General features: G+C 38.7%; 1 protein-coding gene across 4 annotated transcripts in view; it reads right to left on the reverse strand.

Moving 5' to 3' along the window:
* TMEM163 (transmembrane protein 163) overlaps positions 1 to 20,093 on the reverse strand; it is a 99,918-nt gene that overhangs the window by 39,417 nt on the left and 40,408 nt on the right. For all 4 annotated transcript variants that reach the window (XR_005821356.1, XR_005821355.1, XM_040562525.1 and 1 more), the window contains 2 exons: positions 1,524 to 1,567; positions 731 to 822 (listed from right to left, as the gene is read on the reverse strand). Coding sequence is in view for 2 of the 4 variants with exons in the window: in XM_040562525.1 (XP_040418459.1) it covers positions 731 to 822; positions 1,524 to 1,567 (136 nt within the window). In the remaining 2 variants the exon portion in view is untranslated. The remainder of the gene's footprint in view (positions 1 to 730; positions 823 to 1,523; positions 1,568 to 20,093) is intronic.

Genomic DNA, 20,093 nt, shown 5'->3' on the forward strand with positions numbered 1-20,093 from the left:
ATAACAATACTTAAATATTCCTCCTTTGCCAGCATACCCCTTTTTCCATAAAGAGGACATATAAATATTGTTAAACTCTTACTTACTCAAACAGCAGTAGTTCAACAATAAAAAGGGAATTTGTGTGTGTTTCCCTCTCTTTGTACAGTAGCACAAATAAACTACGTCACCCTACTATCATGTCACTAAAAGAGGCTTGATCTTATCAGATGTTAACCTCGACTTCTAATAATATCTCCAGCAGTTGAAGTAATCTACATTCAAAGAGAAGGGGTTCAACATCAAAATGTGAATTCAAGTTTTGTTAAGAGAAGTACACATATAATACAAGCACCAATTTCAAAGGGATATGATAAGAATGGTAACAATAATGGAGAAAAATGCAAAATAAGAGATTTACATATCCGTTACAGACTGCAAATACAGCTCATCTGATACAGATGCTGCAAGGAAAAAAAAAAAAAGAAAGAAAACAACAACAACAACAACAACAACAAACAAAGCTCTAACAATTACTATATTGGCTGCAAAGAAAATCCCAGTCACAGGGAGGTCTGCCCAAGTACAGGCTGCATGTTTGGGTGCAAGCAGTAAATGGGCACAAGGAATGAATACTTGCTGAAATGACAAAAAAAAATTTTGCCAAAGCTCTGGAATTTGTAACATCACAGCCTGACAGCAAAAGCTCTGCAGGCCTTCATCAAAGCCAAAAGTAATTAAGTGTACTTACATGTACTCCCTGTGTGCAGAATGTACAGCAGCTGCGTTGCTGTAACGCCACAAAACTATCGCTGATGACAAAACATCCAGGGTAGCATCAAACTGAAAGAGATACAGAGTCAATTGGTTAGTGGGCCATTAATACGCCCTGTACTAGGAGTAATGCATTTACCATCCTGCTGCACAGGCACAAAGCAGCTTCAAATAAATCATTTTAATGAAAGTAGGATTTACATTCATTAAATTGATCTTCACATTTTTGCCATGTGTTATTGCACAATGATACACTTCAGAGCTCATTAAGTCACCAAAGGATTAAGAACATTTATTTGTAATCCATCACCTGTGGAGGAGTTCAAAAAAACTGCCACTGTGGCACCACAAGAGTTAAATTATTAATATATTCATATGCAAGGACTCTAAAAGTGATTGAAATTGCCTGTCAAACATTGCTTTTCCCTGGAAATTCACTAATTTTCTTCAGTAGAAAGTTTGGTTTCAAAGCAAGGAAATGTTAACTTTTTTTCAAAATCCCATTTTATCAAGATTTCATATTATTTTATATCATCAGCAAGACAGAGAACATTTCTATTTCCAGCAAATGAAGACATGATTTTAGGTAACACATAAAAATTGCAAAAAAACATGCTTGCCCCACCAGAAGAACTTTCATTCCCAAGTCAAACTTTCTACAGCATTCATCTAACCTTCACATTTAAAGGCTAAAATGTTTGAAATCAGGCATTTCATGTTCAGAAAGATGAAAAAAAAAAAGAGAATATTTAAGTTGTATCTCTACTTACAGCAAATCCAAATGATGATGCACTGTATCTCATTACGGAGACAGCTAAAGAAAAGAAAACATTATTTAGAATCAATTAATTTTTTTATCCTTTCTTTTTATCTCAGCTGGAAGCTCCAAAATTAGTTTCAACACATGGGCTTAGTTTCACCCAGCTGCCACTAGAATGACCTGACCCAAACTTACAGAAGGTCTACAAGGAAGACCTAGCGCTCCAGGACATGGTTAGGTCACTCAAGAGATGCTTTTCTTTCTTCCAAAACAGTAATGGGACAGAGTTTACCAAAGCATTCAGAAATTGTGATTTTATGAAGTATGCTGCCTTCTGGATGAGGTTTTGGGTAAAAATACGTTGAAACCACCATTTGAAACTCTCAGAAACTTCACATCTCAGAGTGATTTTTGCTCCACCAGGGCACAGAAGTCCACCTCTTTGACAATGAACTTGCTGCCAGAAAATTATGGAGGTCCATCCAGGCACCTTGACTGCCATCTTTCTGACAAAATCTTTTTTCAGTAATGGCAAACTAGAGTTCTGTGGCACTTATTGGGTAATCAGTGATTAAAATCTTGGAATAAATATCCCTTTTCTTATTCACCTAAGACATAGCTCTGGCTACCAGCACGCCAGATACCACAAATATTTGGACCTTCTCCTTACAGCTGACCAAAACGAAAAGAAAAGTCATCAAGTTCCTTTCCAGATATGTTTTTTTTATTATTATTATTCTCAAAGTTGAGACGTATTCAAGCAGTAAGTACGGATTTACAGCTCCCTCTTATTACTAAATCATCATTTCCCACACTTCAGCTTGTAGGTGCAAAAAGAAGCTGTACTCCTTGGTTAGATACACCGGGCAAGAGCTCCACTTGACAAGCTGACACCAGCTTGCCGTGTTCCAGCTGCAAAATTGAACACTTCACTGCATAAAAATATGTTTCCTATCAGATTCCCAATGCATACCTCCTTAGAGTCGTACAGTTCCCAGAACTGCATAGGCTGCAGCAACAACAATATGGGCATTCACAGGCACACACGTGCCTGCCCTGTGCCAGTAGTTATTGTTTTCATGTGATGCCATTCAAAGCCACTTTCTTCCTACTGTATCTCTAGACTGCCTCTGAAGTGGAATTCTCTCCCCAGTTTTGACTAATTTTCCAGCTTTTTTTCCCCTACCCTAATCCAGATTTAAAACATTAACTCTGTGTTTCCCTTAAAAATGAGTACTAAAATGAGTTTCTATGGGAGTTACATCTTAAGAATGCTTCAGGAGACATATTTAGTGTCTTTAAAGTGTAACTTTATTTTTATGTATTCTACCACAGTGCATACCCACAGCGCTAACGCACAATCTGCTTGGCCTGAGCTATCTGAAACAGGAACTAAAAACAAGAATTAATCATTGGTTAATCATTGGACCAACAGTGTCACAAGTCTGCTCAAACCTTCTTGCTAGCCAGTGAATAAGATCAGTAGAAAAGACTTTCCAAAGACTGTTATCCTTGGATATCCTTTCAGTACTAACTTCTGGTGGTAAAAGGCCATAATAAAAGTAGGAATGACCATTTAAGCAAGGGGAAGATGTATTTTTGTATTATTTAATTACATACTGGTTTTAACAACCCATTTGTCATTCATTCCATGTCAAATAACAATGTTAAAGTACCTTCAACACTGATTTAAGCACATTAATCCTTCCAGCTGACAAGTACAGTAATAAAGTTCACCAGTAAATCACTCCAGCTTACACGGGATTTCTGGCCATGAGTCTAGGCTCTGTGGCAAAGAAATCAACTGCAGTAGTTGCATACAGGGCATTGACTACTGGATGTGGCCAGTCTGACTACCTCCCACAAAGACAACCACCAGCTCCCATCCTATGCCCTGAAGAAAGGACTTTTGGGGAAGTTCTTATTACCATCCAAGCACTTGAGACCCTGGGGCGAAGGTCTGAGGACCACCAGTGGTCCTCATGCCCGCAGCATCACCGCCGTGCACAGCATCACAGGACCACGAGGCGAGGGTTTCGCCCCCTTTCTCCTTGATATACATTCTCAGTTATTCTCAGATGACTCTCTGATATTAAAACAAAACAAACAGATTCCTAATCTCCTTGAATCAGGATGATGGTAGGAAACAAGCAATGAGGAAAGAGCAGAGTGGGTAGCTTAAAAATCCTTTGGAGTCACTGTATGCGTTTAGCAGCTATGGCGACATGACTGGGGGAGCCAGCTTTTAGCTATTCAATTGGCTGAATTGGGCAGCATTTTATTACCTCAAAAGCAAAGGAGATAATCCTAATGCATTTCCCTGACATTTGTAAACAGAACTTGCAAGCAGCCAGAACCTAAAAATAGAGGCAGCACAGTGAGCCACAAATCTACCACTGTCTCCACCTGTATAGTGACATCAATCTGTGAAGTCTGCCAAGATCAATTTGACTACAGCTCCTTCACCCCCCCCCAAAGTAATTCCAAATAAAGAAAAATACCCCCTTTTCCCACAAATTCTGCCCTCAGAAAAAATATTTTCCCCCATTCATGTTCCCATGTGCCTCAGAAAAACCATACTGTGGCCCTAACAATACCACGCCAATTTAACTCTTCAGCTGCCCAGTCTCTTGCCAGCCTTCGCCAGGTCTAACCCATCTAAAATGTGTTCCTGGAGAACCCAGACCCGCAGGTACCTGGGACTGGGGAGAACACTGGCACCCTTCTGCACAACCAGATGAGGCAAGAAATAGGACAGAGAATTAACTCTGCCTCCTGTTCTCCCAGCCAGAAATCGCTGGGTCTGGGTTATCAGAAGGATGGTACATAAAAGTGCCTCCTCCATCCGTCCCAAAATCTCCTATTACCTATTTAGAGAGGGAAAAGTGTTTTTAGGAAGTTTCTTGATGGGACAATCCATCTAGTGTGTTCACTTTAAAGGTAGCCTTTTGAAAGGCACACCTGAGTGTCGGCATATAAATGATCGGGCTTCAATGCACACGACCTGCACTTGGCAGATATCAGGCAGGCAATTTAAGCATCACTCGAAGTGTTGGGTTTATTTCTGTGTGTATTACCATGCACATCTTGCAGGTTGCGCAGAGTCATGAGCAAGAGGGCTGGGAGCTGCACTGAATCCCAAGCGAAACTGAAGTGCTGTGTTTTCATCTCCCGGTGTTGGCACAACATCAAAAACTAGTATTACAATAAATATTTCAAAGTAAATCCAAGCACAGAAAACCAAAGGAGAAATACTTTTTGAAAAATCCACGAAAAGTCCCTCACAACAACCAAACACAAAGAACAGACACAGCTCGAATACCACAAGTACTTGTTCTGAACCCTACTAATTGCACATGAGGGCCAGCAGGTACACATGCCTTTCCCCAGGTACCAGTTTTTCCCCACACAGAAATTTTAGGAGAGCAAAATTTACAGATGTTTATGCACATGCCTGCAGTATCTGCAATAAGCAGGGTAGCTACAAATAGCTGCTAAACACCTGGTATCTCGGAGCTGACTCTGCCAGACATCGAATCTGCATGGGCAGTCCATCAGCATCGTGTTCCTACACCTGTGTTTCTGTCTGAAAGTTAAAAAGACAAAACTATACCAACCCTATCTGTACAAAATGTGAAGATTTTGCCAGTTTTATAATGATATCCCCATGGTAAAGACCCTTAATTCTGGTTAATACCATTGTACCAGTATGGTTTCAAGTGAAAGCATAACTTTGACCTTGAGCCCAAGAGAGTTACGATATTAAACCTGGCCCTTGATCTCAGTCGAGTTATGACAGATTTGTAGGAGTGCTGATTTTTCTGCCTGTCTGGAAGTCTCTGTGCAGAATGACGTGCAGAAGGGCATTCGGAGACTTCTATCCCAGGGGAAGAAGCTGCAGGATGGGCAGTGCGATTTGGGGACCTTCCCTCAGCTCTGCCACTGGCCAGGGTACGGCTGTAAGGCCAAGAAACCACTCTGCTCTAAGTTGTTCTCTTCCGGTTTCTGAATTTGTTTTCTGCACACATCCTACACACTTCAGAGGAGCACTGCATCATCCAGCCTATTTCTACTGTTCCTTGGACTGCAGGCAGAGCTGGACCTTAATGTGCACTAAAGCAGTAAAACTAAGGAACCTAGGATTTACAACTCCTTCCCTTCAAAAAGAAAGGTGCAATCCCACCAAAAGTATTAATCAGCTTTACCTTTTCCTTTGTTTTTTTTAAAGGATTGAGGTCCTTGATGTAAATGAGTAACTCTATTTGATGTTACTTTTCTTTACTGCTTCCATAGTAAAACAAAACAAAACAAAAAAAGCTCAAGGTATCCCAAACATCTTTGCAGATTCAGCCTGGTGACAAATGCTGCCATTGGTAGTGGTAACATTTTCCAGGAATATCTTTCATTCCTTGCCTTGTTCTCAGCTAATACTTTTTTGTTTCACTCCTTTGCAATAATCGAATCTTTAACAGCTACAAATTTCCATAACTTTATTTACTTCATTGAACTACAACAGTGTGTATCAGGAGAAGATTTGTTGGAGCTTAATCCAAACAATCCTTTTCAATTTGCTGATATTGTAACAAAAAATACTAATTATTATCACCTCTGACTCCAGGATTTTTTTTAACTGAAATCACTCATTTTTCAATGTTTCAATGTCATAATTTTAAAAAAGATATATTTTTTTCATGGTTCTTGAAAATAACTAAAGACCAGTTCTCCCTTAATTCCCTTTGTTTATGTGTTTTCTGATGATATTTTTCTCGTCACTGCATCACTGCCTTATGGCAAAGGACCAGAGGAGGTCCATTTCAGGGGCTACATATTCACAGGACTGGGTTTCAAGCAGGCAGCATGGATGCCATTTTCCCAAAGGGACTAATGAGTAGTCACTCATTATACTCATCTTTACTACCAAAAGAGCATCCCTGCCTCCACTGGCGGGTCCCACCAATGAGCAGAACAGCCCTGGCAGCTGAGCAGGACTGAACTATGCTCTCTGGTTGTTAGATCTTGAATTATGAAATATTCCTACTGGAAAAACCAAGCTATTACTTTCAGAAGATGAAAAAAAATATCCATGTGGAGAAAACAATGAATAATTTTCTCTGCAATACACAGTAAACAGCCCCCAAGAGCATACCAGTAGTGTAAAAAAACAAGCAAACGTAGACTAATAAAGAGACACAGACCGAGGATAAATCAGTTCCTGATTTCAGAAAAAAATAATGTCTCTTTTAACAGCTGCTGAGATAACTTCCATAAACAACGAGCCTTCACTGACGCACTTTGGTAGATGTAACGCTAAGAAATGGTAAATCAAATACACCAGAGCAGCCAGTGGTGCATGACACACTTTCCAGCACAGCTAGGCTAAAAACTATTCATTCAGGGAAAGCTTTTAGAAAAAAATAAACAAAAGAACAACAGAAATCAGGCAACTCCAGTAAGGCAGAGTTACCAACAATTTCCAGGGATGCTCCAAAGTCCGTGCAGTGGCAATCGTGCAGCACGTCCAAGCCCTGCGCAGAGCAGGGAGGAAGCAGGAGCCCTCCTGTCCAGCATCCCACTGTTTCACACACTCCCATGCTTCCTTTGTCATATGCCAACCTTCTGTTTTCAAACTGGATGACCTCAACAATAAACAAATAAATAAATAAAAGCATGCAAAAAAAATAGGCAGACAGAGAGAGAAGAAAGCACTATTTTGGTTTAGTTTTGGCTTTGCAGGGGGCAGGAACAAGAAGAGAGTCCATATGTTAATACTCCAGTTTTCTCAGGTTGAGCTTTATTGGGATGTTAAATGCATACATTTGCATTTAAGTATAGGAATATTAACACTTGAAGGCATGTAAGAGATGCTACTTTTCCTTCCATGCACACGGTGCTAAATCTATGCCACTGAACATACAGGTGTATAGGCTGCTGTATTTCAAACAGGGTCACTTGAATCACCCAAAATAACTCCGTGCGGTGACATTAAAGCACATTGTCTTTTAATGACACGTATTATTGAAGCTTCAGTGCCAAAGACAGCAACTGAAGAAGTCTGTGATGTTGCATATGCCCCAGCTTCACGTTTACTAGGGCAGCTTCTGCAGTTTATACGCACAACCCGCAGGCTTTGCTTTTTGGAGTCTGATGTTAGCTTCCAAACCCAAAGGAAGCAGTTTGGCCCTGTTCACAGACAAGGAATGGGTGGTGCTTTGGCTAAAAACCCCACAAATGACCAGAAATGTTGAGCGATGCTAGACATACTCAACAGCCCTTTCTAAAGCCCTGGGGCCAAGATGTGTAACTCTCTGTATCCAAATGAAGGTTATTCGACATTTAATGACCTAGGAGACTCTACAGAGGTAAAATTTCTTCCATCTTGTTGTGTTTTACTGACCGGAGGTAAAGCTAGCAGAGAAGTGTTGAGATCCTTCGCAGCATAAGAAGTTTATTCTCAGGCGCTTGGCCAGTTGCTTTGAGCAGATTTTACCTAAGTTAACAGAATAAGCCAGAAAAACATGGTGAAGGTTTGGAAATGTTTATCTGACTTAACTGGGTTTCTGGAAGCTTCACAGAGATCCACTGAACTCGTATTTTATACCTGTACCCCCAAACCCTGGACGCAGGCTGAACGTCTTTTACCAGTCCCTGAAGATCCGTCAGCCCCAGGCAGAGCCATCCAGCCTTTAGCTTATGGGAACATCCAGCCTGGATGCTGCCGGCAGGGCTTTGAATTGTTAATAAAAGAGTTGAAATATTGCCATCTTCCTCATGGTCTGGTAAGTTCATGTCCTGGGGTCACACTAGAAAGACTGAGAGACCCTCTCAAAAGCATACATAAAGAACAATAGCATACACGAGCTACAGCTCGGATGTGTAGAATTCAAATGCTACACATTTGCTACACATAAAATGCCTGAATTTAAATTATATTTAAATTAAATTTAAATTCAGGCTAGCTCACAGCCCAACCAACAATAAATGTCTCTATATAAAAAATGAGACTGTTTATTAGCTTTTATTTAGAACATAAGCACATTAAAAAGAACATAACCACTGCAAACTGCATCCCCCCACCCTGGACAAGGTTACTGGGTTCCATTACTGCGAGGAAGCCTAGAGGTTTCACTTGAAGTTTGCCAAATTTAGACTGAAGGAAATGGATCAGAAAACTCCAAATTCCAGACCTCTAGATTCAGAAATTATTTTTTAATTTGATCCTATTTTTATCCTAATATTTCAAGTTTGGCTTGATTGTGAACTGTATTTTCCACAGTTGTGGTATATTAGGCACCAAGAACAATTAAAGAATCATCAATGCTGCTATTAAAATAATAAGTAGGACCAGTTTAAAAATGTTGCAAAGAAACTTAAATAATTGTCCAGTATTGTAAAACCTAATTCTCAACCTGTCAGCATGGTACAAAGATTCAAAACACAAGCCTTACAGTGCATCCAGACAGCATTTCATAGCTTGGTATTCCAGGTTCAAAATCCTCACACCAGCAGACAAACCCAGCCCAGCCTTAAATACCTGGAATAACACTCTAGAGAAACCTCTGCTCCATATAAATTGTCTGACCGAAGTGCAGCATGGAGGATTTAGATCAAGTGAGGATTTAGTTAGCTTTGCCATACATCATATTCCTTTCTAGAAGTATTCCATCTATCCCTTACCTGACATACAGTTCTTAAATAACATCAGAAAAAATATGGCTGTGCTTTAAATCTACTCAAGTTGAATTCCTTCTGAAATTCCATAAATTTTCAGAATAGAAACATTTTAGCCATGGTAAGCATTTAAAAACAGCCCACAAAAACATCTGTGCATTGGCTAAGTTCCCATACTAACCGCAGGAGCCCCTTCTCACTGTCTGCTCTCCACAACACAACACACGTGCGTTTTCTGGTTATAAATAAATACAGACCTGCCAGATCATATTTTCACTGTAAACTTCAATATACACATTTTTGATGAAAGATCTTTTTTTTCTTCTCGAATTTCAGTACAATTTTAAGCAGTTAATGTGCTGTAACAATAAATTGCACTATTTTGTGTTTACCCTACAACGTTTTCCAAACAAATGGGAATCTATTTTTTCTTTATTTTTCCTCTTTGCTTTTTTATCCTGAAGGATAAACGTAGTCCTAGCTACGTTCACCACTGGTAAATATTAAACCATTATATACTCATTTTTACTTTGTAATGTCGTTGATTTGCTTTACATGAGTAGCAGCACTACTTCCACTGCAGTTATTTGCCCCTCTGGAGTCAGAGTTCCTGCAGGTGCCCATGGCTCTGTTCCACTCTGATGTGACCACCCAAGACTGCATCACCACAATACAATCATTCCCAAACCACAGCCAGCAAAGGACATAACTAACAGGAATGCCTTGCCAGTGCTCTTCTAGACACTGGCTTCTAATTAGGACAGTTTAAAGTAAGGAATTTCTCTTTCTCTTGCAGTAAATGTCTTCAGATTGCCTGTAGACTCCTCTGACCCGCTCCCTGGCAGAAGAGAACATGCCTTTGGTTTAAAGACAGTGGAAGCTAAGGTAGCAAAATCTCTACCTAAGGGCCCTCCTTGCTCTGGCAAAGTCCTGGTCATGGTGATCTTTATGTTTGGTCACAGAGGCACACACCTACTTACCTGGCCTGAAATGGTTCAGGAACCTGGAATTGCAGCTGGATGTAACACGTAAAAGGGCTTAACTCGACCCGAAGTGAAATGGTTGATTTGGGGGGAAACAGACAAGTTTTTAGTTGATGAATTTTAACTTCTTAATTCTGTATGTGTGTGGACAGAGTTATGAGGTCGTTAGAGACATACAGGTATATTTACAATAAACCCAAATTACAGAGGTTTCCCCAGTTCACAGATAAGGACACAGACCTGGATCAAGGATCATAAGAGATCTGAAGATGATGGGAGCAGAACTGACTCTGAAGAGAAATTGTAAATGTTGGAAAAGGCAGCCAGGTCCAGGTGGTCGTCACGTGTTCACACCTCATACTGCCTTACTAAGTTACTTTTGGAAAACCCTTAAATCTTCCCTTTTTTAGAGTTTTTAACTATACAATGACACTACAGTACTTCAACGCTTCAGGATGGTACACAAACGAAAAATAGTTTTACCATATGGAAGCATCTAGCAATTCTGCAAGGAGTGACAGCAGGCTCCATGAATATCTTATCTATCTGAATAAGTTGTTTAGCATGATAATTTGCCTTTTGTGATATTTCACACTCAAAGCACTGCCTCAACTTTTGGAAATGCAAACATTAACTACTGAAAATGGTAACCCAATTAGAAATGATTTGCGTGATCTTTATGGCATTCCCATAGCCTAACAGTTTTAAGATATTCTATTTTTATACTAGAAGTATTTCAACAGACTTCTGAAAATCAAAGCAGACTTGCTTTTAGACAGAAATATAGCAGCACTTGAGAAGCGTATCAGGTGTTGAATAAAACACATAGTGAACAGAATTTTATACTGCCCTTTATCTTACGTTAGTGTAATGTAATTATATATTTTTTAATTAATTGTCCTAATATTTCACGAGACTAATGCAACCCCCTTTGCTGGGTTATTATAAGCACCTTTTCTTCTCGCTGCAACCCATGTAACACAAATGCATTGAGAACTCTGAATACAAAAGTGGCTATTTTAAGCATCCTTGGTTTTAGATAGCTTTCAAAGCTTTTGAAATTGAAGTACAGAAAAATGAGTTCACACAGAATTGACAGCTGGACACCCAGTAACGAAGATACCCCAAATAATTGTGTGAAAGAGCTGTTAAAGACAAATTCAGGTAAATGAGAATAGATAGGCTGGTCAGTTTGTTTGTTTTAAGCAATTTCTAGCATAATGATTTATCTGTGCTCTATTTTTGGCCAAAAAAATCACATAAATTCAACAGGAAATCTGTCAGAAGGACTGAAGGTAAACTAAGATATTTGCTTGACACCTTCCTGAGTATTTTTGTCTGGTTCCTCCCTCAGCTAACAGGTGGTAAGTCCCGCAATGCTGTTCTTGAGGAAGATAAACAAAATTAGAATAATTTCTCTGCAAATATGCATTTGGGATTTAGAAATCTGAGCCTGCTACCCTGACTGGAGTCCATCTGTGACTGGCCCTGGCTCATAAAGGATCCTGGGACAGGGATCTAACCTGGAAGCTGGAGGGAACGGAGCACGATCCGACGCAGATCTGCCCCACGCAGCAGTGCAGCAGGCTTGTTCTCTAGAGCGACTGTTCTTGTCGCCACGTGGATCGGTGCCTTCCACAGCACTTCCTACACCAGCCAGTCACTAACGTCACCACTGCTTCCCTCCATCGTCAGCGGGAGATGTGCGAGAGAGGAGCCTAATAATGCAAAGGTTGAAAGCTTTTTCTCATCGCCATTTAAAGGTAAAAAAAGAGGGCTTGTATTTATTTCTCTACGCGCTGCTTTCATGAACGTGTGAAGAATGGAGCATGGTGTGTAAGACAAGACCAGAAGAAATTCACATTTATGGCATTCAGTCTTATATTAGATGTTTGTTCTCTGAGCATTTTAATGACCTGAGAATATGAAAAACAAGGAAGATTCAAACTGGAAAGCTTTGGTTGTTGAAAAATAAATTTGTTTTCCTTCTATCTTTTTTCGCCATCCCTATAAATTTAAGAGACAAGCCACATATCACAGTAACCTCCATTTTAATTAGATGGCTAGCAAGCTGCCCAAGAACCAAAACAAGCTGCCAAATACAATTAAGCAGGTTGTCAGAATATAGCACAACATTACAGAGATTTTCTTTTTACAGATCGAATAAGAATGCAAACCCTACCAGACACCTGCATGAACTAGTAGAGAAACTTTAAGCCTGGCTTCAGATAAAATTGGAATAAGGATTTTTAAATATGTAAGTTGCTTTTTGGTGTAGAGTTTTAGCTACTCCTCCTGACTGTGGGAGAGGACATCCATTCAAACTTCTCTGCCCGTGGGTGCAGCCAGCTTTGGCGTGTAGACATTTCACATCTCAGACTTGGAGAACTCTGACAGGGGAGTTCCCACACTCCAAGAATCTGCATTTTTTAAAATGCAACATCACTTGCAATCCTTTTGCTGGTTTTAATGTTCAAGAACTCATCTACATTGGGTATTTGACAAAACACTGAAATTCAGACATGAATTTCAATTCAGACATGGAAAAATTACATTGGAATAAAATCACATTTATTTTGGAACTGAGTGTAAGTTGGGAAAACTGTCATGATTTTGCACAATATTTTTACTGGTCAATTTTGCTAATATGAGTAAAAATTACCCAACCAACTACAGTAGTTCTGAATAAGCAACTATTTTTATCATTTAATTTTATTTTGATACTGTCTTATCAACATTTATGTACATTTACTGTATCGTTGGATATCTTGCGGCACAATAGCACCTAGAATCTTACCCTATAAACTCATTTCTATGATCAAATGACTGGAAAGCAAGAGATGACCATAAATGTTACCTTGCTGTTCATTCTGACCAGCTGGCTGATTTTGGCACATACATCGACAGGCAATCACAGCTTCCGACCAAAGTCACACTTCTCTTACATTTCTATCTCTGTTAGCAAAGATCATCTTATTTGCACAGATTAGTTAAATAGTCCAGCTAACTGCAAGTAAAATGTATTGATAAAGAAGGGAGGGAATTGCAGGCTTATATAAATTGCTGCTCGTTGGGTGTAAGCAAACTGTTGAACATAGTGACTTCCACCCGTCAGCTGGACTCTGAGGAACAAAAGAGGTTTGCTCATGAAATAAATGGTGAAATTAGGATATAATATCTATGAAGTTATTTATCTGAATTCTCTAAGCGCAGAGGAAATGGTGCTTGCTGATTGCTTCGTAGTGAAGGCAATTTTGTAAGCCTAGAAGAGAAGGTAGTAAGCCATCCAAGAAGAAATGTTCAAGACAGAAACTCCCTACAGCTCTTACTGTAAAAAATAAAAAATAAAACACTCTTAGCTTTATTTTAGCTTTGCCTTCAATGGAAGGCATGTTAGTTCATTACTGTATAATAATTTTACTCTTTTCTATTCCCAAAAACACTTTAAAGTGCGCAAGTCCAGAAGACTTTTACTTGGCTGGACCTTCTTTGCCCATGCATTTTTAACTAAAACACATTTTCTTTTGTTAGCATGATTTCAGCTCAACAAAGATTGCAAACTCTTGCTTTATTTCTCATATGGCTGCTGGAATGTAAAGACAAAGTTTCAGCTGGGTTATTAATTCTTCTTCTGTACGGATCACCAAACAATGAAAACTCATCCTCCTTAGGCAGATGTAATTAAAAATGCAAGTTCTGAACACGGACATTCCTGCTAAATAAATCAAAAGTCAGGAAGAAGAAAAGGAAATCCCATGTTATCTTTTTTATCTTTCTAGGCTGAAATATAAACACACCTGTCAGGGACAGAAGCAGCTGTCTGATAGCTCTCTGTTTACTATAACCGTAGGAAGGAATTGAAAGCCCTTCAGACAAATCTCTTTCTCAGGCAGCATGCTAATCTTAGCAATCTATTGCTAAGGGCCACAATAAAGAAGCCTGTCATCAATCCTACTTCAGTGTCGTAATATGGAGATGTTCTGCTAGCAAGGATGGCACAGAGAGAGCAGACACATGGGACACAGAGAATAGCACTGCAGTCAGGCTCGGTATAGAAACCCCATATATTAAGTTAGCTGTGGGCTCTAAGCCATTCAGTAAAAATTACAAGGAAATGTGAGCCTTAGGAACAAATTTCCTTTGTTCTGTGTTTTTAAGGCAGCTTTGTTAGCTGCTTTTTCATATTTATTTTTTTTTTCTGGAAACACATAATGCTGATTTTTCTAACAAAAACATTTTTAAACTATTACTGCTTTCTTCTAGTTGCTCAATCTGGACAAAAGGTAGGAAATGCCACTCAGTAAGTCACAAAATCAGGAAGATCACAACAGCATCCACAAGGACACAGAGATCTAAAACTAAAAGAAAAAAGAGCAAATGACTGACATACCACTCTACTTTGCATGTCTCCAATTTTGGAGTAATTGCCTTGACACATCTACTGCTAATTCTGATCAAAGTAACAGAAAAATCTCATTCCTGTCTGTACTAGATGAGCCTAATTTATTTGGAGAAAAAATAGTCCAGGTAACATCAGATAAAATGTGATGATAAGGCAGAAGGACATCAAAAAGCTGTATATTGCTATTTACAACATGTAATCATACTAATAAAACTCAAAGTGCATCAGTTATTTTTTGTTTTCCATGTACGACTGCTCCAAGGAGCAAGCTCCTGAAAAATGTCAGAAACGTATTCCCAGGACATATCCCTTTATGTCAAACAGCATGCACCTCTTCTTTTAGCACACAAAGGGGTTTTGTTGCCTTTTGTGTGTGTGTGTGTCTGTGTGTGATATAAAGGCTTCTTATTAGAATGAAACTAAAAGGAAATGTTCCACATTTCAGTATACTGGGATTGTTGAAAGCAGAATTGAGATGTAAGTGACCTGCAGCTACAATGACTTTTCAATGAAAGACCAAAAACACCAACAATCAGTGGAGTCACCTAAAATATTCCAACTTAATTTTTCCAAAATGATAAGTGCAGTCTGAAAAACAGCTGTTTCCTGCCAAGAGCACTTCTGAAAAGAGCAAACTTACAAAGGGTTAACATGTCTTCTACAATTATAATGGATTTGTATTTAAAAAGTCCAGTGCTCTGAATTTGTAGTCTCAAATCCTATCCCTGAGCCTGAGATTAATTCCCTAGAAGCGTTAGGTTTTCAGTGGCTGAGAATCGTAATGGCACTGTAGCGTTTTATACCAGCCAAAGCTAAAGCTGTCTTGCTCACTATTCCTGCTGTGCCAGACTTGCTGCTCTCCTTTCCTGGTGATGAAAGGCTTCGAGATGCACCGGGAAGGCTTCAGCCTGACTCCCCCTGTGACATGAGCACCACTGCCCCGAGCGAGCTCAGCTGCCCGCTGCAGGAAAGATGCTCCTCCTACAAAGCCCTCCATGCCAAAACAGGTGTCCATATTCAGTCACAGCTCTCATCACATTCACGTACTCACTATTTTTCATGATCCCTCAGCCTCCCTCCCAGGTAAGACATTCTTTAAAGTCCACAAGTTATTGAATTGTTTTCCCTGCATTGCTCTTATTCATCTTTTCTTTCCCGCTGCCCTATGGTCAGAGCCAGACACTGGGTATGCCCTGCAGCAACGTACAAGAGAAATTGCAGAAAGTTCCTTCAGCCTAGTTTTCACCACACTTAAGAGAAAATAAGAAAAAATCAGCACTGCAAAGCTAATGTAAATTATCTGAAGTTAATGTGTACAAGCATAGAATTCAAACAACTTTCCAGCTACATATGAGAAGAATCTTAACAAATATTTTCCTTCTACCACCCCAAGAAGGTCAACTTCTGTTAGCTCAGCAGATACTGTTGCCAAGATTCAAACAAGTAGCCTATATTACTGCATTAAATACTATTTTCAAAAAAAGTTTTAAAAAAAAAAGGATTATATGAGAAAAATAGCTTACTTTTGAAACGTAGAAAGAGCAAGCTACATGTTATTCGCTGTGCAAAGAAAATGACTGTGAGTTCAGTTCTGGAGTAATGTATAGTTACCTCCCAGTACATTTCACAGTAACTTGACTGTAATATAAGAGAGAAGCACAATATAAGAAGAGAGTCCCAGACTGTATAAATCTACATCATGCTCTTTAGGTATTCTTATTATATTGCTTGATCATCCAGCTTTCATATAATTGACTGCTTATAACTATCAGCCTAAATTTACAAATTTCCCATTTTGACCAAAATGTGATGAATGATATAAATATTTCCATGGAAATTATTGAGAGAACTTGATCAATGGTACTGCTGGATAAAAAGAGTATTTACAATTGAAAACTTTCTTCTAGAAATATATTTTTTAATGCCAGAAAGATAATACCTTTGGAAAGATAATATCCTTTCTTCAAAATTTGTAATGGCTTCTCAAATACCTTAGCAGTCTAACTTCCTTCTGCATAACACCTTTTCAAAAACAGCCCAATACATGTTTTCATTCTACCAAAGATTAAAATGTAGAATAGGCAACTGAAAGGAATGGCCAGGGGGGAAAAGATGAATTTGGAGCATGAGTTGAGGTTTCCCCATGGCAGGATGCAGGAATGCCATGTCTACTTCTGATGGAAAGCATGAGATTAGTCACAGCACACAGGTGAAGTCTTGACAAGGTTTTTAGGACAATTCTAAAACTCCTTCAGCAGGAGTGTACATCTTTGTACATGAATGGAGGTGATCACCCTCTACATAAGGAGTATGGATAGTTAACAATAGCATGTGTAAAATGAATTTGCAATATGCTAAGTCATATAAAATCCCCTCTGTGCCAGAAAGTCCTTATGACACAGAAGCCAATCTTTATGCTATATGTGTACTTGCCCTGTATACAGCCTGCCCCTCCGCTCCCCTCGTGAAGAGGGACCTTGGGGTTCAAATCTCGCAGTCGTGTTTTCCAAAGGTCTGGCATACAAATTACCTCTTGGAACAATGCTACATTTCCTACAGACATTCCAAACTAATGTAACAGAAACCCTGTAAGTGATCTCAGTTGTAAAAGGAAAAATTGAGAGGGAGGAAGTGATCAAAAGCCTAAATAATAAATCTGAAGACTCCATTTATATAAGGCTGTCAATATGGTTTCTTCACATGCATAACTTTTGCACGAATACGTAACAAAAGTATCTGCTCTTTTCTATACAAGACCTGTTTGGAATCTCCTTTTGTCATAAACCATAACAGAAACAAAATGACAAGCTGTTATTTGGACTGCTATACATTAAATATAATAGTAATGCTGATTCTTACTTGATTGCACAGTAGGAGATATGCTTCAATTTAAATAGATCAACAAGTTTCAAACCTTACAGTCTGAGCTATGAGCAAACCTGTTTGCCTGCATGGCTTTTAATACTCTTCTGATTTCCAGACTAGAGGAAATCCCTGTGTTTATTTGTTCTTGTACTTCTGAGTGATCTTAACCATTAACTTAAACACCTCCTCCTCTCCATGACTGTGGATTGCATCCACACTGCTCAAGATTAGCTCCTCCACGGTGGACTGGCTTCAGTCACACTGGCTTTTATCTCATCTCATCTCATCATGATACTGCATCAACCCAAAACAGGGACGTCCATGTAGTTTAAAACAATTTCAAGATATGATTCTCAATAGATAATGGCTTGTTGGGGAATGAATACTGGTAAACTAGGGGTCCAAAAAAACCCACTTCATTAATAATTTGGTAACTACTTCTGGCAAGCTGTTGCTTTTGTTGAAAACGGGATTTTTTTCTCAACAGCAAATACAGTCAGAGAGTAAAAGTTGTTCATCAGGAATTAGTAAGTTAACAAAATGGCAAGAACTTTAAATAAAATAGGGAATGATTTTTGTTGATGCTGTACATTATTCGATGGAAATGATTTTCTCAACTGTTTCTGCTAACCTTCTGTCATGGAGCAAATGCAGCAGTGATTGTTTGATCCATATCTTTGTCGTTCTCTAATAAATTCTGGACTGGGTTTGTAGCTGCAGGATTGTTAACGTCTGCTGTTACAGAAATTGTAAAAACAGGTGTTGGCATTTGGGATCTGTACTACTGAAATCAGACCAGATGATCAATACCATGACAGGTATCCCAAAATGCAATCCTAAAGAGAAAGATTCATTGAGATAGAAATACAGCTAGAAGAATATATGCATTAAAAAATAATTAATACTTGGTAAAATTACTTATTTAAAATTAATTCAAGTTGGCTGTATGTGCCATTCCAGTTTCCCTTTTTAATTCAGGTTACTTCAATCTAAAAATATGCAGTCTTTATCATTTACTGATACAATTAGTCTGTCAGATTTGGAGAGGAGTCTGAATTAGCATTCAGCAATCCCATTTCTGATTTTTATGCCTTACGAAAACATTAACTGCAATTTTGGTTATTTGCAGTTTTGGATCTGACACTAGGGACAGTAAAATACCTAGGCCTTCAGCGCTGCATGATGTTCAGGAAGGCTCTCAGAAAAGCCCTTTTGCTGGTGCTGTTGTTTGAATTTCTGTCTTGCAGTTGACCTGAAGTGGATATATGGTATGTTTCCTCGCAACATCACTTTTGACTTGGACAGTTCCATACAAAAGATAGACTTCATGTTGAAAAAATCTCCCTGTAAAAACAGATTTGAGCAAAAAACTCAAATAATACCTAATTACTTTTATATGACCATTTATATGGCCCTTGTAAAGAAAAAAAATTATTTCTGTGTACAATGAGACAAATTGTCTGTTTTTTAAAACTAAAATACTCCCAAGCCCTTTTGAAAGCCAAGCCAATGACAATGACAAAGACTGATCACTCTGTGTTAGTCACCTTCTTCTGTACCACGGCATTTACAAAACCTCGCTGACGTGCAGTGACTCACGGTACTTGTACACAGCTCCTGTGCTTTGAGAAAGATTAACATAACCTTGCCACTGGTTACACAAGAAGAGAACTGAAAAACAAACACAAAATGTAAATGCAGTTATATACCTATTTATTCCAGCTCATTTTAATACAGAGCCTGTTGCTAAACTCAGGTCTCACCCAGTGCCCAGGAAAATCAATGGAATTACTTCAATTGATCCGAGTATACACTGGACCAGATCTACAACATCATTTTATTGTTACTCAATTTCAGTGGAAAAGTAGGCATACTTACATAAGTGTATTTTTGACCTTTTATACAAACACATTAAAACCTATTCAAAAGTGAACCAGTGTCCTAATCCACTCTTGAAGGTACTACAAAGCTCTGTACTTATGAGATCTTACTTTTAAAGCTAATCAACTCTAACAAAATGGAAGCACTTATGTTCTTTCAGTGGTACCCTGTGCCTGAATTCCGGTGGTTCAGTAGGTTTTTGTGACTTGAAAACATTTTCAGTTCTTCTTAGAATGAATTTTACATGGAAATTCTGATCCATAGGCAAAAAACTGTTAAACCAAAGTGCATCAATAAGGTGTTGGTTCATCCTTAGACATGTGAAAGGAAATATGCGAGTTCACATAAATGTTCATTACAAAGAGGATAGTATGTCCTTTCTTTCCTAAAGAAAATTAATGTAGCCTAAAGAACAAGATGTAACAACCATTTATTTTAGAAATTTCTAAATAAAAACATCTAGAAACAGCATCAAAGAAAACCCTCTATAATCTTATTACTAAGGTTTGTATAGATTATTTAAAATGTTACAAGACAAACAAAAATCCGCATAGCAAGTCCTGCAGAGGAGATGAGCTGATTTCCTAAAGAATGTGGTCAACTAACTATAGAACCTCTTACGGTGCTTTAAAGATGCAGGTCCTCTCTTTAGTACAGATTTTAGTGTAACGTGTTCTTATGACACAACTACATAATTAGAGAGATACCGTACACAAAAGAACGTATTCTTATTTTTCCCTTGAGGTTTGGAACTACTGCTGCACCAGCATCATCTCCAAAG

The sequence above is a fragment of the Cygnus olor genome, chromosome 6 (assembly GCF_009769625.2).
Source record: "Cygnus olor isolate bCygOlo1 chromosome 6, bCygOlo1.pri.v2, whole genome shotgun sequence".
In the NCBI taxonomy this organism is placed as follows: Eukaryota; Metazoa; Chordata; class Aves; order Anseriformes; family Anatidae; genus Cygnus; species Cygnus olor.